Raw genomic sequence first — 18,835 nt, forward strand, 5'->3', positions numbered from 1 at the left:
AAAATATAATTAAATTAATTAAAAATATGTTAAAGATATTAAATAGATATATAAAATACGAGAAAATATTGTAATTAAAAAGTATATTTATATTTAGAAAATTTATAAATAACTAATAAAAATTAAAATAATTTTATTAAAACTATAATATATAGTTTAGATTAGATAGGGAAGTGCCACGCCTACTACAAATGAAAAACGAACTAATAATCAATAAACAAACTAACTAATTATAATATATGATTAAATAGAATCACAAAAAAATGTTTATACTAAAATAATATATTTTTTATATTAAAAAATAAGGGGATCACCAGTTACATCGAGATGTACAAATAACCAAGGCCCAGCCTCACAACAAGAGAATCACGAAATTCACATATCACAGAAACCTAAGCAAAGAAACAAAAAGATCACTAAAAGACTAATGTAAGATATCATCATGGGTGTCCACCCAGGTAGTCCACCCCATAGCTCCCTCCATCCACACAATGTTTTTCTTCTCTTGTATCTGAGCAAGCACAAGGATTTGGTCCTTTTCAGAGTTTTTGTTTTCCTTAACCTCCTGGCTAATCATCTTGAGAGTCTTCTCGAACATCTGTAGGTTATCCATGTTCTTCCTCCATTCATAGCCATCCGTCATCTCAAAAATAGCATATCGCTCCTTCAGGAACCTTTTGAGCTTTTCCTTATTAATCAATTTTGCGGTATGGACCTGCAAGAAGATTTTAAAATATGTGAGTTTTCGAAAAAACTCAGTAATAACTCTAGGGTTGTTTTGATACCTTTCCTCATTTCTACATTTCCAGATCTGCCATAAGATGTTAGAAGAGAGAATGTTCCAAAATAGATTAGTATCTTTTTCTAGCCCCTCAATATGCCCAGTAATAATTTCGAGAATATTAATATTCATAGGATAAGAGATATCAAACATATTCTGAATTTCCTTAGCAAAAATACAGTCAAAGAGAATGTGTCTTCTAGTTTTAGGAAGCCTGCATAAATCACAGTAATTAGCTACAAAGGTGTCTTTTTTAATTGGGAGTATTTCAAGAAGCAGAATCCATTTAAAGCATTTTATTTTAGGTTCAACAGAGTCTTTCCGTAATATACTAAAATATTTCTTCCAAGAGCAAATGCCAAGAGAGGAGTACCAAACAGAATTGACATGGTCAATGATGGCATCATTATATCCAATCACTTTGTAAATGTTCTTAGCTTTTATTTTGGATAAAATCTTCCCATCCAGCCATTTACAGTTTAAGTATCTATGCGAATCCACATGACAGGTAGTAGGCAAGTCCTTGATAGCTTTAAGAATCATATTATAAGTTTTCTTTTGGGAAGTCGAGATATCAAAATTTCTTCTAAGATCATTCCAGCTGATTAACCTGTTATGCTCAATGAGGTCAGTTAGCTAAGAAATGCCCATACTGGACCAGTATCTAGTAGAGCAGCCTTGGGAGAGGGCGAGGGGTTTGTTATATAAGTGCAAGTTCCACCAAATGGACCTTTCACCATATAGTTGATTATCATCATGAAAATCCTTGATAGTAATATATTTCTTTACATAACTCTAGGCTTTCGATATGGACCTAAAGACAATGGATCCTTGAACAACAATAGGAAAGTTGCCAATAATCAAATCATTAAAAGGTAGATTCTTCCAAGATTTTGCATTTTTGGGGAATCCCCTTTCTATATTTTTCCTAACAAGGATCTTCCACGGATCATTACCATCCATAGAGAGGAAAATCCATTTGGCAGCAAGGGCAATCCCTTGAAGTTTAAGATCCTTCAATCCCAAGCCCCCAAGGAGCTTATCAAAGTGGCACCAATCCCACTTAATGGCATGCATCTTTCTATTTCCTTTACCATCAAACCATAGGAAGTTTCTGATAGCCTTTCGGATTTCCAAGATTTGGTAATTACTAAACATCCAGGATGAGGAATAGTAGATATTGTAGGAAGAGAGAATTTTTTGGCAGACTTGAACTCTGCCCGCCAAGGATAAAGATCTGTTATGCCACTTATCCAGCTTCTTAGTGATTTTATCTTTAACCCATGACCACATATCCTTTAAGGAGGGTTCAATAGAAAAGGGGATGCCAAGATATCTCACAATTTTATGAGGACCTCCCCATTGAAAATCATAATTTTTAAACCAGTCAGGGGGCTGAACATCCCATCCAAGACATATAGATTTGGAGTGGGATAAACGAGCACCAGAGATAGTGCAAAATAAACTGAGTTTGTTTTGTAGAGCTTCAAAATTGTCAGCACCAGCATCAAAGAAGATAGCAGTATCATAGGCAAAATGGTATTTTATAAGCTCATCATCATTAGGGAGAGAGATGCCCTTAACTGCAGGGGAGATAGAGTTATCCCTAAGAATGTAGTACAGGGCATCAAAGGTGATAACAAAGAGGGCAGGGGCCAAGGGGCAACCTTGCCTGATGGATCTACTAAGGGGAAAGGAGTCAGAGAGAGAGACATTAACATCAATCTTGGCAAAGGAATCATTGAGCAACATATTAACAGAGTTGCAGAAAACTCTAGGAAATCCAAAAGCCTCAAGCATCATAGAGATAAAGCTCCATTCCACTCTGTCATAGGCCTTCTCGAAGTCCAGAAGAAACATGGCAGAATTTTGGTGGGAGTAATTGGCCCAATTCATGGCTTCCCAGCTAGTAATAAGATTCTTAAGAATATATCTTCCTTTAATGAATCCAGTTTGAGTAGAACAAACAAATTTGGGCAGGATATTCTCAAGTCTAAGAGCCAGAATTTTGGCAAAAATTTTATAGGAGACATTAAGAAGAGTGTTAGGTCTCCAATTTTTTATGAAAGCCTTGTCCCCATCCTTAGGAATCAATTTGATAATACCCCTATTGATAGAGCTACCCAGGGAGCCTCTAGATAAGGCTTCTGGGTAAATAGCTTGAAGATCTTTACATATCCAACTAATGTTAGCTTTGCAAAACTCCACAGGTAGGCCATCAGGCCTAGGGGCTTTGTCATTATTAAGGGAGTTGATGGCTTTTCCAATCTCTTCCAAGGAGATATCTTTGGACAGCAAGTCAACATCAATATTGGATATCCTATTCGGGATAAGAGATCTACATTGATTTCTAAGGGAAGTAGCCTCCTCCAAATCCTCAGAAGTGAAAATTTTTTGGTAAAATTCAGCAAAGGCCTCTTTGATGTTGTCAAGGTCAGTAATTTCTTGATTATCAACAATAATTCTCTCTATCTTTTCATTGGATTGTTTATGCTTTATGAGGTTAAAGAAAAACTTAGAACCACGATCACCAAACTGAAGCCACTGGGCACGGGATCTAATTTTGGCACCTCTAGTTTTAACCTACTGGTGCTGTCTAAGGGCTTGCTTAGCATTGAGCACTTGAGAGATGAGATTATAGTCTGAGGGGTTGGCTTGAATGTCATTTTCAGCTCTCTGAAGGTCAGAGGAGAGATTTTTTTCAGTGAATCTAAAGTCTTTCGCTCTTTTCTGGCCAATGGTTTTTATCAGATTCTGCCAGGTGATAATGTTCATGTTCCTTCTATCAGTATGGGAGCTTGAGGGAAAGTTATACCTATTAATGAGTCTAATGATATGAATGACAACAAGAACGTCTTCATATTTAAGAAGGCTAGTATTCAGGATAAACTTAGGATTGGAGCCTTTTCTGAGCACAGGAGAATTATAAAATCTAGTACAAGAAGAGATAGGGTGGTGATCGAAGAGGGAAGTGGAGGTGACGAGGATAGAGTTGCCCAGGTTATCAGGAAAGACAGAGAATAAATTTTTATTAACATAGAAACGGTCTAATCTGGAATAGATTCTAGAGGGCCCTTGTTCGAAATTACACCATGTATGCCATAAGCCTGGATTAGTGTCTTTATTTCCAGCCAAGGGGTCAAAGAAAAGTTTAGCATCTTTCATTCTGATCCAGTGGATTTTTTCTATGTCTTTCCAAGCAAACGGAAGACCACCAACTTTGTCCTCTTGGGATTCAACCATATTGAAATCCCCACCCACAAGCCATTGGATATTAGGGAGAGCAGCTAGCCAGTCCCAGAGGTATGCTCTCTCTCTAAATCATTCGAGGCATAAATAGAGAAAATGCCAAAGGTATTGTTGTTGTAGTTAATAGTAATCCACACAGCTTTGTTACAAGGGGAGATCCCATTACCAGTGATATAATTCCCCCATCTTGGGTTAACCATAAGCGTAACTCCATCCCTGCCCCTAGGGTGGTTAGTGCAGAATTTGATAGCATCTTTCCAAAGGAAGTTAAGATTGGTTTCAAGCATGAAACCAATAGCTTTAATCTCCTGTAACATCAAGAAGTCCATGGACTTACAAGTATCTAAATAACGCTTAATAATAATTTTCCTGTCAGGGGATTCAAGCCCCCTTATGTTCCAAGAGATGCAATTCATGAGGAAACATCGGGGGGAGGAGAACATTGGTCTATTGAACCCACAAATGGGGTCATAGCAATATAGGGGGTGTCCCCGTGCTTTTTACTGGAGGAGTTCTTATTCTTGGAACCCAAAGGCCTCCCCTGTTGTTTCGATGTGGGGAAAACACCCTTGAATTCATCATCATTAACTGAGATAGCAGAGGACAAGATATCCATCTCCATGGACTGCTTGGAGTGGAGATTAGCAGAATCTGAGTAATGTTTACCAGCAGGGATGACCTCAAGCACACAGTCATCGCTTGGGTCTTTGAAAATATTATGAGGGAAGTTCTAGGGAGGGTCTGAGTCAGTGCAAAATACAAAGGGGTCCTTGTTGAGCAAATTAGCTGGGGGGAACTACTTTGGGTTTCTTGAGAGACAACTAGGACGGGGTTGTCTATGCTTGAGGCCAGAAGAGGACTTAAGTACTGAGAGCCCACAGTGGAGGTGTTCGTCTGCTTATTGGTCCTACACCTACGTTTATTAGACTTGTTTGCCACAGTTTGGAAATCATCAATTTGATTCTCATTTTCAATAGACACAAAGTTAGTTGAGATTATGATAGGGGAAGGAGCAGCAGGGAGGGGATTAGAGTGTTCACTCGCATGAGGGGTTTTGATCATAGAGGGTTCCACATTAGGGTTAGCAGTATTGGTGGGTTTTTGGAGGGGTGAGGGCTTAGCCGCCGAAGGTTTTTTTTTTAGGATGGGGTAGTCCTTCCTCAAATGCCCTTCCCTTCTACATAAAAAGCAAGCGTTCAGACCTCCAAGAACTTCAATAGGGCAAGAATAATTATCATTAGTAATGTTAATGTTGATTTAATCCGAAATCTCTTTACTAGGATTCAATGAAATAAGTATCCTGGCATCCATATGCGGAACCGATCTCACCATGTCATCCATTCAGATGACTTTACCGAGTGGTTCAAGCAATTGCGGAAGGAAACGCCATAGAAAAGGTGGGATTTGTTTAACCAAGATCCACCGAGGGGCTGAGAGGGAAAGAACTTCCTCATGAATGGCCTTGGGGGACCATGCCAGGGCACGAAAGGAGGTAGAACCCATGGTCCAATACTATTTTTTAAGCACTTCGACCAGGGATTCGTGATTAGTAAAGAAAATCACATATAATCCTTTTTGAATTTGTCTGCAAAATGAAATATGAAAGCCAAGTTTCAAGTTCTAGTAGTTATGGAATGAATCATCTAAAAAATTTTGGGGAGGGCATTTGTCTACTTCAACACTAGAGAAAAAAATAGCAGAATTCCTTAACCTATTTTTTTCCTTCACAATTTCAACAAGCATTTCTGGATTCAGAGAAACAGAGAAAGGTAAAGCAGCATTAGCAGCCCCATTGCTCATACCGGTTTTAGAGGCTCCAAGAGTACTCACCAAATCAAATCTTGCGCTCGCGTCAATGGCATTGCCAGAGTTAGCAACCGCCTCGGAGAATGATTTGGGTCTTGCAGGCAAAGAGTTGATGGTTTTGGTGGGATTAAGCAAGTTTGGATTGTCAGAGGCCATTGATGCCCTAGGCGTAGCCGAGGGAGAGATACGGGGTAAGGCCTCTGCCGAACGACAGAGGGAAGAGGGAGAGTTTTCACTCATATTAATTGAAATAAAAACATGGAACGAACACATCCGTTAGCTTGTTGTTGCCGCCATTCTCCTCTCTAAATCAATTTCCAGCCTTCGGGCCCACCGATGACTCACAGAGCAGTTGATATATAATACGAGTTTATTAATTTAGATAGTTTTAAATTAAATAGTTTAATTTTTTTCTAAAATATATGAATGAAAAAAATCTTGGAAAGATAATTTTAAATGAATATTAATATTTTATTACTTAATAGATGAAAATTGTTTTTAAAATGTTTGTACAAAATACAAATTCAATTATAGAAAATAATTTTTATTTTTTAAATATTCTAAATACATATTTAGATATATTATATTTCTCTAATGATACCATAGTGTGGTGGTAAAATTTGGCATTGTAATACATGTTGGGATTAAATCCCCTATTGTGATTTCATTAATTTACAATTCCACAAATTTTGTTAACATCAATTAAAAATATATTAAATTTCTAATTATTAAAATAATTTAATTTTTTTTAATCAATGTCTCTTAAGATAAAATTAGATTTAAGCATAGATCTAGATATTATAACAATAAACTACCCAATAAAAATTAGAGCAATATAGAGAAAACTCTAGAGAACATTTCTTTTGCAAGATTTAAATAGAAAGTAAATAGATTGTTAAATTTTAATTATGTATTGGTAAATGTGATGGCTAAGTTATGTTATTGTTTCTGCCTCCAAGATTCAAAACTAGCTAGGGTGCTATTGTTGAGTGTTTAAATAGGAATAGATTTAATAAATAAATAAATATATGTTAAAAATATTAAATAGATATATAAAATATGAGAAAATATTGTAAGTAAAAATTATATTTATATTTATAAAACTTAATAAATAATTAATTAAATATCAAAACAACTTAATTAAAATTATAATGTATAATTAAATAGAATAACAAAAAATTATTTATACACAAAATATCTTTAGATGTTTAATAAAAAATTATTATTTTAGATTAAATAAATTAATATTTTTCTAAAGTAACCAATGAAAAAAAATAAATCTTAAGAACATTATTTTTAATTAATATTAAAATTTTATTACTTATAAAGATTTTCTTAATTCAAATATGAAATTTTCCCACTCAAGCCCAGTTAGATTGCTGATGAAATCTTCCGTTATGACCTCATCATTTCTTATCTCCACAAACGTAAGAAAAAAAATAAAAATTGAATTGAAAAATATATTAAATTTTTTATTATTATTACCCAATCATATAAACTTAAAATAAGATGTTATAATAACAGAATACCCAATAAGAATTGAAGCAGCATATAAAAAACTTTAAACATAATTCTTTCATATCTTGCGACAAAGCCATATTTTGCCATAAACAGAAAGGGAGAGATGAAGTTACTTCGTATGCAATATAAAATTATATGAGTTTAACACTGAAGACGTGCACTTTGATCGCAAATTTTACAATGACTCGGAAGAAACAATAGTTATTATAAGATCAAAACAGCGAGCAATAGCCTATCATCATTAAAATGAAATAAATATAGCTGCCCTGCATATAAAAGGGTCCAACCTGCCAGAAATATTACAGAAGATAAAACTTCCCTGAAACAATGTTTATTGCTTGAATCTATCTATACAAACTTATGTTCCGCAGCTCCTGGATCTGTAAAAGTACCGGATTGAAGGGCTGTTGGTTTTGAATCTGGCTCGCTGGTTGTGTCACAATCAGCTGATCCTGAACAGCTGTCGTTAATTGGTGAGAGGAGGAAGACTTATCCGGTAAGGCCTATTGTTTGAGAGGCTGCTTGGCGTGCATGTTGGCTTTCAACTTGTGGAGAAGAATTTCAAGGACTTGCTCATAATTGACAAAGCCAAGGGTGTTGAAGGCCTGTATGATATCCTCACCATTGATGGTCTTTCTTTTATCCGCCTTACACTTGTCTAGTGCTTCCCCTGTCACAAAGCTGATGAATTCAGACGCACATTTCTGCACTGTTTGCTTCGCCTCCTTGGACACCATCGTGTTGGGAGGAAGGCTTTTGCGCATAATCCTCTCCACAATCGCAAGCGGTACTAATTGCTCTTCTTCTCTTTCCAACTCATTTCTCCTGCTACTCTCGCCGGCCCAGTATTCACGATCCATTTTTTATGTCTTTATTCTCTCGACCACGCAATATGCAGATTAATACAAATGGAATTTAGGGTTTCAATATGCCTTGTGTGCTCACAACTCTTGCTGTGGAGAAAGAGTACCCAAATAAGATAGCACGCACTTTGTTCAACTCGGGATTCAGTGGATAAAAATTGATCCATATACATATATATAGAGGCTGCTGTGAAATTTGAGGTCGCTTAACTGTAGTGAAGGAACTTAAGTTTATGCTATTTTGAGCTTCAGTCGTTTTATTTTTAAAATTACATGCATGCTTTGTTGTCACAAAGAACAAATTGTTCAAATTGTTTAGAAAAATAAATTTATATAAAGAAATCCATTTTCAATGTGATATTTATTTTTAAATCTATTTATTATATATAAATAAAATATATGTTTAGAAAAACAAATCTGTAGACATATTTCAAATAAAAATAGAGAAGGTCTATTTATAAAAAAAAAATTTAAAAAAAATAAATAAAAATTAAATAAATAAATTAAAAAAAATTTAAAAAAATAAAAATAAAAAATAAATTAATAATAAATAATAAAAATTAATTTAATAATTAATTAATATTATCATTATAATTAATAATATTAATTATAATATAATATATAATAATAATTTTAAGAAGTATATTATAATTGAGTGCGCAAACAGCAACTCAAAGTAAAGCAAACCCTGTCGTTTGCGCACTCGCCAAAAACTCCGATCCATGTGGTGAGTTCAGAAAATTTTGTTTGACTAATAAATCTAATATTGCAATTAGTTTGACAATCTAATCATTAAAAGGACAATTATGCAGTTATTACGAACTTTTTCTCTATTTTGAATTTTGATTGTTGGAGTTATTTGTTTGTCATTTTATTATCAAATATCTCTCATTTTTAATTTTGATCATTTTATGCAGTACTATTCTACATTTAACCTTTTTTTGTAATCAATAAATTTGTCATTTTATTATTTTTACTAAAATACAATTAGCTTATAATATAATTGAATTTTAATAGAAGTATTTTAAAAATTCAAACAATGTATTGTTTGGCATGTCTTGTTTGAATAATTTTTTATTTTTGTCCTTTCAATTTAAATGTTTTCAATATATATGATTATGTGAATTTGCAAAGATATTATAAGTTTAGGTATAAATTTTATAATGATTTCTTCTTGATCTTAAGGGTAAGGGAAAAATCAAAAGAGGGATGTGTTGGTGTAAATAAATATTCATTATAGATATTATTACACTTTACTTAAGTTAACTTAGGATAATGCATCTCTTCGTAGTTTGGATTTGAGACACTTAGGGAAGTGTGCACATAGGGATGTTTTGTCTGTTTTAGTCAATGAATTATGAAGTAGTACATCAATACATGAAGAACCTTGATGACAATTATGAAGAAATGAGCTATAGTTTGAATAAAAAGATTTCACAACATAACTAAACAAAGTCAACTATCACAATATTTGTTTTAAGTGTAAAATAGAAATGCATTTCTTACAAAAGAGAAAAATCAAATGTCAAAATGATTATGAAAATAGTGGTGTAAAGAGGAAATAAACATATAATGATAATTAGCATAGAAAAAATATACAATGCAAATGAATTACTTTAACAAATGAAATTGCACAACAATGAACCAATATATATAATCTTCATCATTATATATATTTGCTAATATTAATAAAAGAGAAGAACAAAATTATAGAAAATAATTTTTTTCACCAAAATAAATACAATTTGTTAGTGTATAGAGAAATTATCATTTGTTTAGAGTTTAACTAGTAAAATATGATCTCCTACAATAAATGTAAGTTATAAAAAAAGTCCTAATCTACATTGCAATTATACATGTGCATTGTCATAAGGTCAAATTGAAAATACATAAAGGAGAACCCCACACAATTTTTTAAAAATGCATGACAAAGTGTTCAAGTTGGGTAAAAGAATCTATCCAGCTTAGTAGCTAAATTATGCACTACAAATAACGTCTTTGCGTGATACATTCCTAAGTTGTGGCATTTAAGTTTAAAGTTAATATTAGCAAAAAAGAAAAAAGAAAAAAGAAAAAACGTCAACCATACATTGGAGTTCTAAGCCTCAAGTTTTCGCTATGAGTTGCATTATTATCATATTTCAATAGCAGAGTGGTAAAAGAATAATGCCTAATGTGAAATAGATAGGTTAAAAGAAAATCAAATAATCTTCATATCATGACATACATAATAACCTACTTCCACATACTCATATAGATATCAATTAATCATATATATTATCTCTATACAATTCTCCTTTATAGTATATTGTATCTGATAGGATGTGTCGCTTAAAATGTATAATTTATCTAAGATGTGTCTTTGTAGTCAAGAGGTTTCATCTGAATTATGGATTCGGATGACAACACCTAAGTGAGAACTTGTGGTATTGTAAATTTTGTTTACAAGAACCAAAAAGCATAGAATTGAAGCAAGCCAAAAAGTAATCTATTACATTCAAAAATCCAACATATAGAAGTTCATGAGATTCCAAGGGTCACAAAAACATTTTAGAATCGAAGTCCAACAGTCACATTTGTTCATTACGTAATAAAATCTAAAAACTACGAAATTTTCAAAAAACTATATGAAGTTTTATCCTAACTTCAACTAGGCATAACTACTCATTGGAAAGGTCTCCAAGAGTTGTAGATCAAGGTTTCTCATCTTCATATGATAGTTTGTGGTAGGACATTTGCCTCTGTTCTATTTACAAACACATTTCCTGCTAATATCACCCCCTTTCAATATGTTCTTTTCCTCAAGACAATCACCCCCTTTCAATATGTTCTTTTCCTCAAGACAACTCTATTCTACTAGAGGTTGATGGTAATGATTTAGGAATTTTTCACATAACATTGTAAGGTTGTTTCACGTGTACTACTTGTGAACATATAAGCCATCAGATTTTATTTTTATTTTTATTTTTATTTTTCTTCTTTAATTTTTATAGGCCACTAGACCAACTCAGATTGTATAGGACACTTGTGACATTGGTATAAGGCCACTTGTGACATTGGTATAAGAGAGAAGAGTGAAGAGCTTTTACTTAATCACGTGAAAAAAATATGCAAAGAAGAAAGGAGGCATTTAAAATAATTATGTGATAGTGCGCAAGGTGGGCACATGGATTTTAATATTAATAAAATATGCATTAAAAAATGTGTGGACCCTATATTTTTTTACTCCTTTTACAATTGAAATATTAATAAAATATACAAATATTTTATTAATGGCATTTGCCAATAGAGTCCACAGAAGACAACACATTAGTCAAAGTTTAGTGCCAGCGCATCAATTACCCAATAAAACTTAGAGCAGGTGAAAATTTTAAAGAAAACATTTCTTTTGTATCTTGCACAAAGCCATATTATTTCACTACCGAAGACTTGAACTTTGATCCCAAGTGTCTTAGTTTTATTAATACTTAGAATTGCTTTCCATTGCAATGATTTTGACGAAGTAATAAGTTTTTATTGAACAAAACAGATTACAATGATGGAAATAATAAACAAATTATTGAATACAGAAGACAACAATGTTTATTGCTTGCATCTATCTATACAGACTTATGTTCCGCAGCTCCTGGGTCTGCAAAAGTAGTGGATTGACGCACACTAAAGGGCTCTTGGATTTGAATTTGGCTCGCTGGTTGTGTCACATACAACCTATCCCGAAACTCTGTTGTTAATTGGCGAGCAGTGCAAGAATCATCCTCTTCTTTGACAGGAAGCTTCACATTCACATGGCCCATGTTGGCTTTCAACTTGTGGAGAAGAGTTTCAAGGAGTTGCCCATAATTGTCAAAGCCAAGGCTGTTGAACGCCCATATTATGTCCTCACCATTGATCGTCTTTCTTTTATCTGCCTTACACTTGTCTGATGCCTCGTTTGTCACGAAGGCGATGAATTCAGACACACATTCTTGCACTGCTTGCTTCGCCTCCTTCGACACCTTCGTGTTCGGAGGAAGGCCTTTGCGCATAATCCTCCCCACATTAGCTAATGGTACTAACTGCTCTTCTTCTCCTCCAAACTCTACCTCTCTGCCATTTGTTCTGCACTTTTCAGCCTCCATTTTTAAAGGCGCTATCCCTGTCTTCATTCTCTCGCACACCCAATACGCAGATTAATAGAAATGGAATTTAGGGTTTCAAAATGTCTTCTCTGCTCAGAACTCTCGCTCTCGAGAAAGAGTACTCAAGTAAGCTAGCAGACACTTAGTTCAACTCGGGCATTAGTCGATAAAAATTCATCCATATACATATATTTAGAGGCTGCTGTAATTAACTGTAGTCAAGAAACTTCAGTTTATGCTTCTGATGAGTCTTTTTTCTTTCATATTCATAAATAGAAAATTGAATAAATTTGACATGTAGATATGACAGGTAAATGCATGTATGTTTCAAATTTTTTCCATATTATTTTATGATTGTTCATCTTTTTAAAAAAAATAAATTTAGTAAATTAATTTAAAGGTAACTATTTAAAACTGATATTTTTAGTTTTACGTTAATTTATTCTATATAAATAAAATATATGATTAAAGAAAGATATCTGTAGTCATATTATTTAAAAATTAATTAACATAATGATTATAAATAAAATTATAATATTAATATTAACAGAATAATCTAATAATAATTTAATAATAATATAAACTATAATAATTAAAAAATTTTAAAAATCTATTCTAATTTTTTAATTAAAAAAATAGTAAGCAGAAACGATTTTGTAAGCTATATGCATGTATGCTAAAACTGTGAGTAACAGCTAACAAGAGTTTGAATTTTATTAAAAAGTGTTAAAATTGGAAATTAATTTTCACGCTATTTAAAATTTCCGACGAGATTTAAGGGGTTGCTTACGAACATCCAATCGTATTAGATTAATTTATTATGTTTTTTTATTAAATCGAGTAATTTTGAAATTGTGATACATTATTTTAATTTAATTTTATTTTTTATTTAATCTTAATTTTAACTTTATATTTTTAAATAAATTTAAAATAAATAAAAAAATATGTGTTTAACTTCACATCTATAAAAAATTATATATTTTATTAAATAATTTTTTATTTTAAATACAAATATTAAATAATTTTAAAATTGTTATATATTTTATTTAATAAAATATACTAACTCAATATATTTAATATTTTTTTGTCTTTTAGTGAATAAATTAATTTTAAAACAATATTATGTTATTTTTATTTAATCTAATTATGATCCCAATTCTCATTTCCAGTTAGGTATATAATTGAAGATATAGCAAACATATATATTAATGTATTATAAAAGGTACAAATGAATATAGAAATAGGGCTATCATGATGTGTTGTAAGAACAGATATGACCTTTATCATTATGCATTAAAGAATTACGTTGAAAATTAAAACATCATAGTGTACAAAAATGAATACTTTATTTAAAAACAAGGGTGGACAAAACAATTATCAAAAAAATTTAAAAATGAAGCACAGTTATGATGAAGGTACATATACATTTAAGAAAGTAAACAATTGAACTCCAAAATATTATAAAAAATATGATTATTGAAACACAATAAAAGTGGATCCAAATTACATAAAAGTGGATTCAAAATACAATTATTTGTAAACTAAGAAATATGCAATGTCAAACATTAGATTTGAAACTATAATATGTATGGATAAATCCTTAGTAACAAAACCCTAGCATGTGTAAGCTAAGTTCCAAAAATAAAGTTCACCATCATGTAAACAAATTAACACAAATTTATTTATTTAAATTGGATTTAAAATATATAAAAAATAATACTTGATCTAATTAACTTAATTTAGTGATCACACTCATATATACTATAAAACCCTAACTTATATTCCTCGTCTAAAAACTGGAGTGATACTTTTAATTAGCTTTTATTTTGTATAATCTATAGTAGTAAAAGAGAAATAGAAATCATTCTCATCTAGAGTTCCCTACTATGTTTTATAGGTCCAATTTCTAAGACTAAAACCTGTCCTAAGATTAGTTTTGATTTGTGTTCATATTTAATAGAAATTAGATTTACATGAAATTTGGCTAGGAGAATTAAACAAAAAATTGTGAATAAATTGGTCTTATAGAAAAATGATTTTTAAAAAAATATAAATAATAAATCTTTAAATTAAACCATAATATGTTAACTTTAAATACATTAAAAATTAAATAAAATTTTGTTAACATTATTTAATTCTAACCCTAAATCTATGCTAGCATTTGAATTATAGACAAGATTAAATTAAAAAAGAAAAAAAAAATATTATAATTTTAAAATTAATTAATGTTTTAGATATCAAAATGTAGTTAACATTGTTTAATTCTAACCCTAAATCTATGCTAGTATTTGAATTATATTCAAGATCAAATTAAAAAAAATAAAATAACATATTATAATTTTAAAATTGATTAATGTTTTAGATATCAAAACGTATAAAATATATTTATTTAATGTATTTTTTCAAAGGGGATCACCTTGTGGTGGAGTGCTCAAGTGGTTGCATTGTTAATGGTGCAACCAAGGTTCAAATCCCCGCTTAGCCCAAATGGTGCCAATGTCAATTTGGGCCGACCTTGATGGACATGCTGGAGGTTAGGACATGTTGGAGATTGATGGGTGATGGAGTGTTAATGCTGATTTGGAGGTTGATCGAGATTGGAGTGTTAATGTAGATTTGGGCCCTTTATTGGGGTTTATAGGATAGAGAAATAAGAAGATAAAAATGTGAGTAGGTACAAAAAAAAGTTAGTATCCAAAGGATTTCAACAAGTTCACGGAATTGACTATGATGAGACTTTTTCTCCATTTGCAAAAATGGACTCCATTCAGTTGGCTCTTGCCATTGTAACATAAAGAAGGTGGGAGGTGCATCCCATGGGTGTGAAGAACACATTTCTTCATAGTGATCTCAGGGAGGAGTTCTACATGGAGCAACCACAAGGGTATAGATAAAATTTGTCAATAGTATACAGACTCAAGAACACACTCTATGGCTTCAAGTAGGCACCTAGAGCTTGGTATGCTAAAATGGACTCTTACCTTCTATCTCAAATTTTATTTTACACAAATCTGATCCAAATATTTATATGATGAAAGCATCTGACTCTCTATTCCCCATAGTACTCTATATAGATGATCTACTAATAATAGGTGATTCAACAATAACCATTGTTGGAAATAAAATTAATTTGAATGATAGGTTTTCTATAATAGACATGGGTCTCCTACACTTTTTATTTCAACTTGAAATTAGAAATAATGCATGAGGAATCAGACTTGTTCAATCCAAGTATGCACATGATCTCTTGGTTTGGTTTCACATATCTTACTCTAACCCAACAACCACACCTTTCCCATCAAGAGTAAAGCTTGAGGATACACCATTTCTTGATTGCACATAGTAGCATCAAATTGTGGGGGGGATTCTCTATATCACTTACTCTCATCTAGATCTCTCATATGCAATGGGTGTTGTTTCTAGATACATGCAAGTTTTGCATGAGCTACATTGGAAAGCTGCGAAGCATATGCTTCGATATATTTGGGGTGTTAGGAACAGGAAGGACAACTGAGAGGGGGGGGGGGGGTGAATCAGTTGTTAATCAGTTGTATATAAATTATAACTCAAATGCAAATTATTCCAACTTAAACTTAAATGTCGGTAAACAAAACTTAAATGCCGGTAAAACAGATTAACAGTTATAGTTGTACCAGTATGTTAATGCATGAAATAGAAAGAGAAACAAAATCCACAACACATGACACATAGATTTTGACGTGGAAACCTGGTAAAGGGAAAAAACATGGTGGGAAACCTTAATCAGATGATACTACTACAGATAGTAAGTGTATACAAATGGGGTCTGCACATGCAGAAAGGCCAACCACCTAGAGCTCACTGCTCAATCACAAAATAGGAGTCACACTGACTACAATTGGATGGTTAAATCCAATAACAATGTACTACTCAAAATAGCATGTGCAATGCTAGATTCAGTACCGGTTTAAGCTCTGAACATGAGTGCCATACACCTTCATAACCTTCCTTCAATCTTCAGATAATGGCTGCGTGATTTGCACAAGGATCTTCTTATTTTTTCTCTTCAATATTCACACACACTCATACCATTTCCATACCATACCATATCTCACAAATGAGATTTTTTATTTATTTATACAAAACCTAAGACCAAATCATAAGGTTGGCTCACTAAAAATTTACAATAAAATCAATTACAAATAAGTCTTGATGCGATACAATATGTCAGCTCAATACATTATCCAATCAATAAACCATCTCCATAATGTGTCATGCTGATCTGGAATAGATATCATGTACTACTCCATAACCTAGTCCTATCTGCCAGTAAAGGCAAACATGTCAACCCGATTAGACCAATAAGAAAAACACCAAATCTAAAAATCCAATCCATGTCTTCGACATAACCAAATGATCTCCAGATGATAACAAGTTATCATCACTGTTGGTGAACCATATATCCTGTTGGTGAACACATAACCTGTCGGTGAAATAGTAAACCAATATAACCAGAGTGCCAAACCAACAATGTAGATCTCCATGAAGATTAGTGTTGACACCAATGATAAAAACCAATGCAACACAGGACAAAGTCATCCATAATACCAACAAACTCCCCTTTGGCATTGATGGCAACACTAGATGAAAAAACATCTAAGTGCCAAAAATAGAATGCCAAAAACCAATAAACCAACAATCTCCCAAAGATAGATCAATACAAAGTTCATCACAAAGTTCTGAACCAAAAACATAAACCAAACCAAAGTACATCTCTCCCCAAATACAAAGTTTTTCCACAGATCTCTCCCACTTTGACATCAAATACCAAAGAAGTTAAGAGTCAAAACATATCATACAGCTAACTACTCCCCCTGAGTAGTAGCTCTCCTCCATCAAAGCCGAAAAAATATTTTTCTGTTAGTCCCTGCCGGTTTGATGCCAATCTTCAATATCTAAGTCTCTCCCGGTGGGGAAATTACCCCAAGCTTCTCTCTAAGATATTCAAATTTTTCCTTAGGCAAACGCTTTGTAAAGATATATGCAATTTTCTCTTTAGTATTCACATAAACCAATCTCACTTAATTTCCTTCAACATTCTCTTTCAAAATATTATACTTAATAGAAACATGCTTTATCTTAGTGTGAAATACCAGATTCTTTAATATATCAATTGCTATTTAATTATCATAATAAATAATTATTGGTTCTTTGCATTTGGCCTTTATATCCTTCAACATTTGGTTAATCCATAATAACTAAGTACAAGTAGTTGCTGTTGGAACATATTCTGCTTCTGTTGTAGATAATGATGTACAAGTCTGCTTCTTATTGATCCATGAAATCAATCTTCTGTCAAGAAATAATGCACCACCAATGGTATTCTTTTTGTCATCTACATCACCTCCCCAATTAGAATCTGCATATGCACATAACTCAAAAATTTTACTCTTAGGATATCATAAACTAAGATTTGCTTTTCCTTGTAGGTACCGGAAAATCCTTTTAACTATTGATTGATGATTTTCTTTAGGATTGCTTTGAAATATCGAAATAATACATATTGCATTCATTATATCAGGTCTTGTTTGTGTCAAATATAGTAATCCTCCAATCATAGATTTGTACCTTGTAGGATTAATAGAAGCTGAATCATCCTTGAATGCTATTTTGTTAGTTGTAGTCATGGGAGTTCTTACCAGTTTGGAATTTTCCATACCAAATTTCTTCAAAATTTCCTTCAATTATTTTGTTTGACATATGAATATACCTTTATTTGTTTGTGAAATCCGCAAACCTAGAAATTTTTTTATCTCTCCAATCATAGACATTTCAAATTCTTCTTGCATCTTGTTAGAAAAGTCTTTACATAGTCCTGCATTACCCTAAAAATGGTCATCTAAACCATGAGCCCCTAATCTTGACAACGTCACCAAGGTCCTAACCAAAGGCAATTAAATCAATCTTGAGCACATAATTAATTCTTTAATCATCAATGTCATATGGCAAAATCAATCACTCAATATTAATTATATATTTATTTAATTAATTAAATCATTCCAAGTAAATCATTTTAAACAATTATCTTATTTATTTTATTAAATATCCTAGCATATTTAATTAAATAAATCAATTTGCCAATTGAAACAAATCAAGAAAGAGGAATTAATTCAATTAAATAAATCAATTGAGCACAAATCTTCGAAAAGGGAAATAAATCAAAACAGGAATTAATTGACCAAGAAAGGAATTAATTGAGAAAAGAAATCAATTCAAAACAATCTTGAAAAAACAAATTAAAAATTGATAAATAATCTCAAAGAAAACAATTAAAACAATTAAATATTAAAATTGAATGAAATAGATAATAAATCAGTTTTTTCCTGATTTTATCTTAATTTTAGTTCAATTTCCTTTAAATCAGTTTTTCTTGATTTAATCTTAATTTTAGTTCAATTTCCTTTAAAACTGAGAAAAGCATCCAATCACAACAATTCACTTGGATTGTGCTTCCTCTT

General features: G+C 32.0%; 2 protein-coding genes across 2 annotated transcripts; both read right to left on the reverse strand.

The window, feature by feature from the left end:
• Positions 1-7,513: 7,513 nt before the first annotated feature.
• On the reverse strand, positions 7,514-8,349 carry LOC131073856 (nuclear transcription factor Y subunit B-3-like). The gene has a single exon (XM_058010366.2). The coding sequence runs from the start codon at positions 8,215-8,217 to the stop codon at positions 7,861-7,863; it is 357 nt and encodes a 118-aa protein (XP_057866349.1). The 5' UTR covers positions 8,218-8,349; the 3' UTR covers positions 7,514-7,860.
• Positions 8,350-11,791: 3,442 nt separating this feature from the next.
• Positions 11,792-12,478, reverse strand: LOC131073855 (transcriptional activator hap3). Its single transcript, XM_058010365.2, has one exon. It carries the CDS (start codon positions 12,363-12,365, stop codon positions 11,820-11,822), a length of 546 nt encoding a protein of 181 aa, XP_057866348.1. The 5' UTR covers positions 12,366-12,478; the 3' UTR covers positions 11,792-11,819.
• Between the last annotated feature and the right edge of the window lie 6,357 nt (positions 12,479-18,835).

Source organism: Cryptomeria japonica, chromosome 9 (genome assembly GCF_030272615.1).
Source record: "Cryptomeria japonica chromosome 9, Sugi_1.0, whole genome shotgun sequence".
Lineage (NCBI taxonomy): Eukaryota > Viridiplantae > Streptophyta > Pinopsida > Cupressales > Cupressaceae > Cryptomeria > Cryptomeria japonica.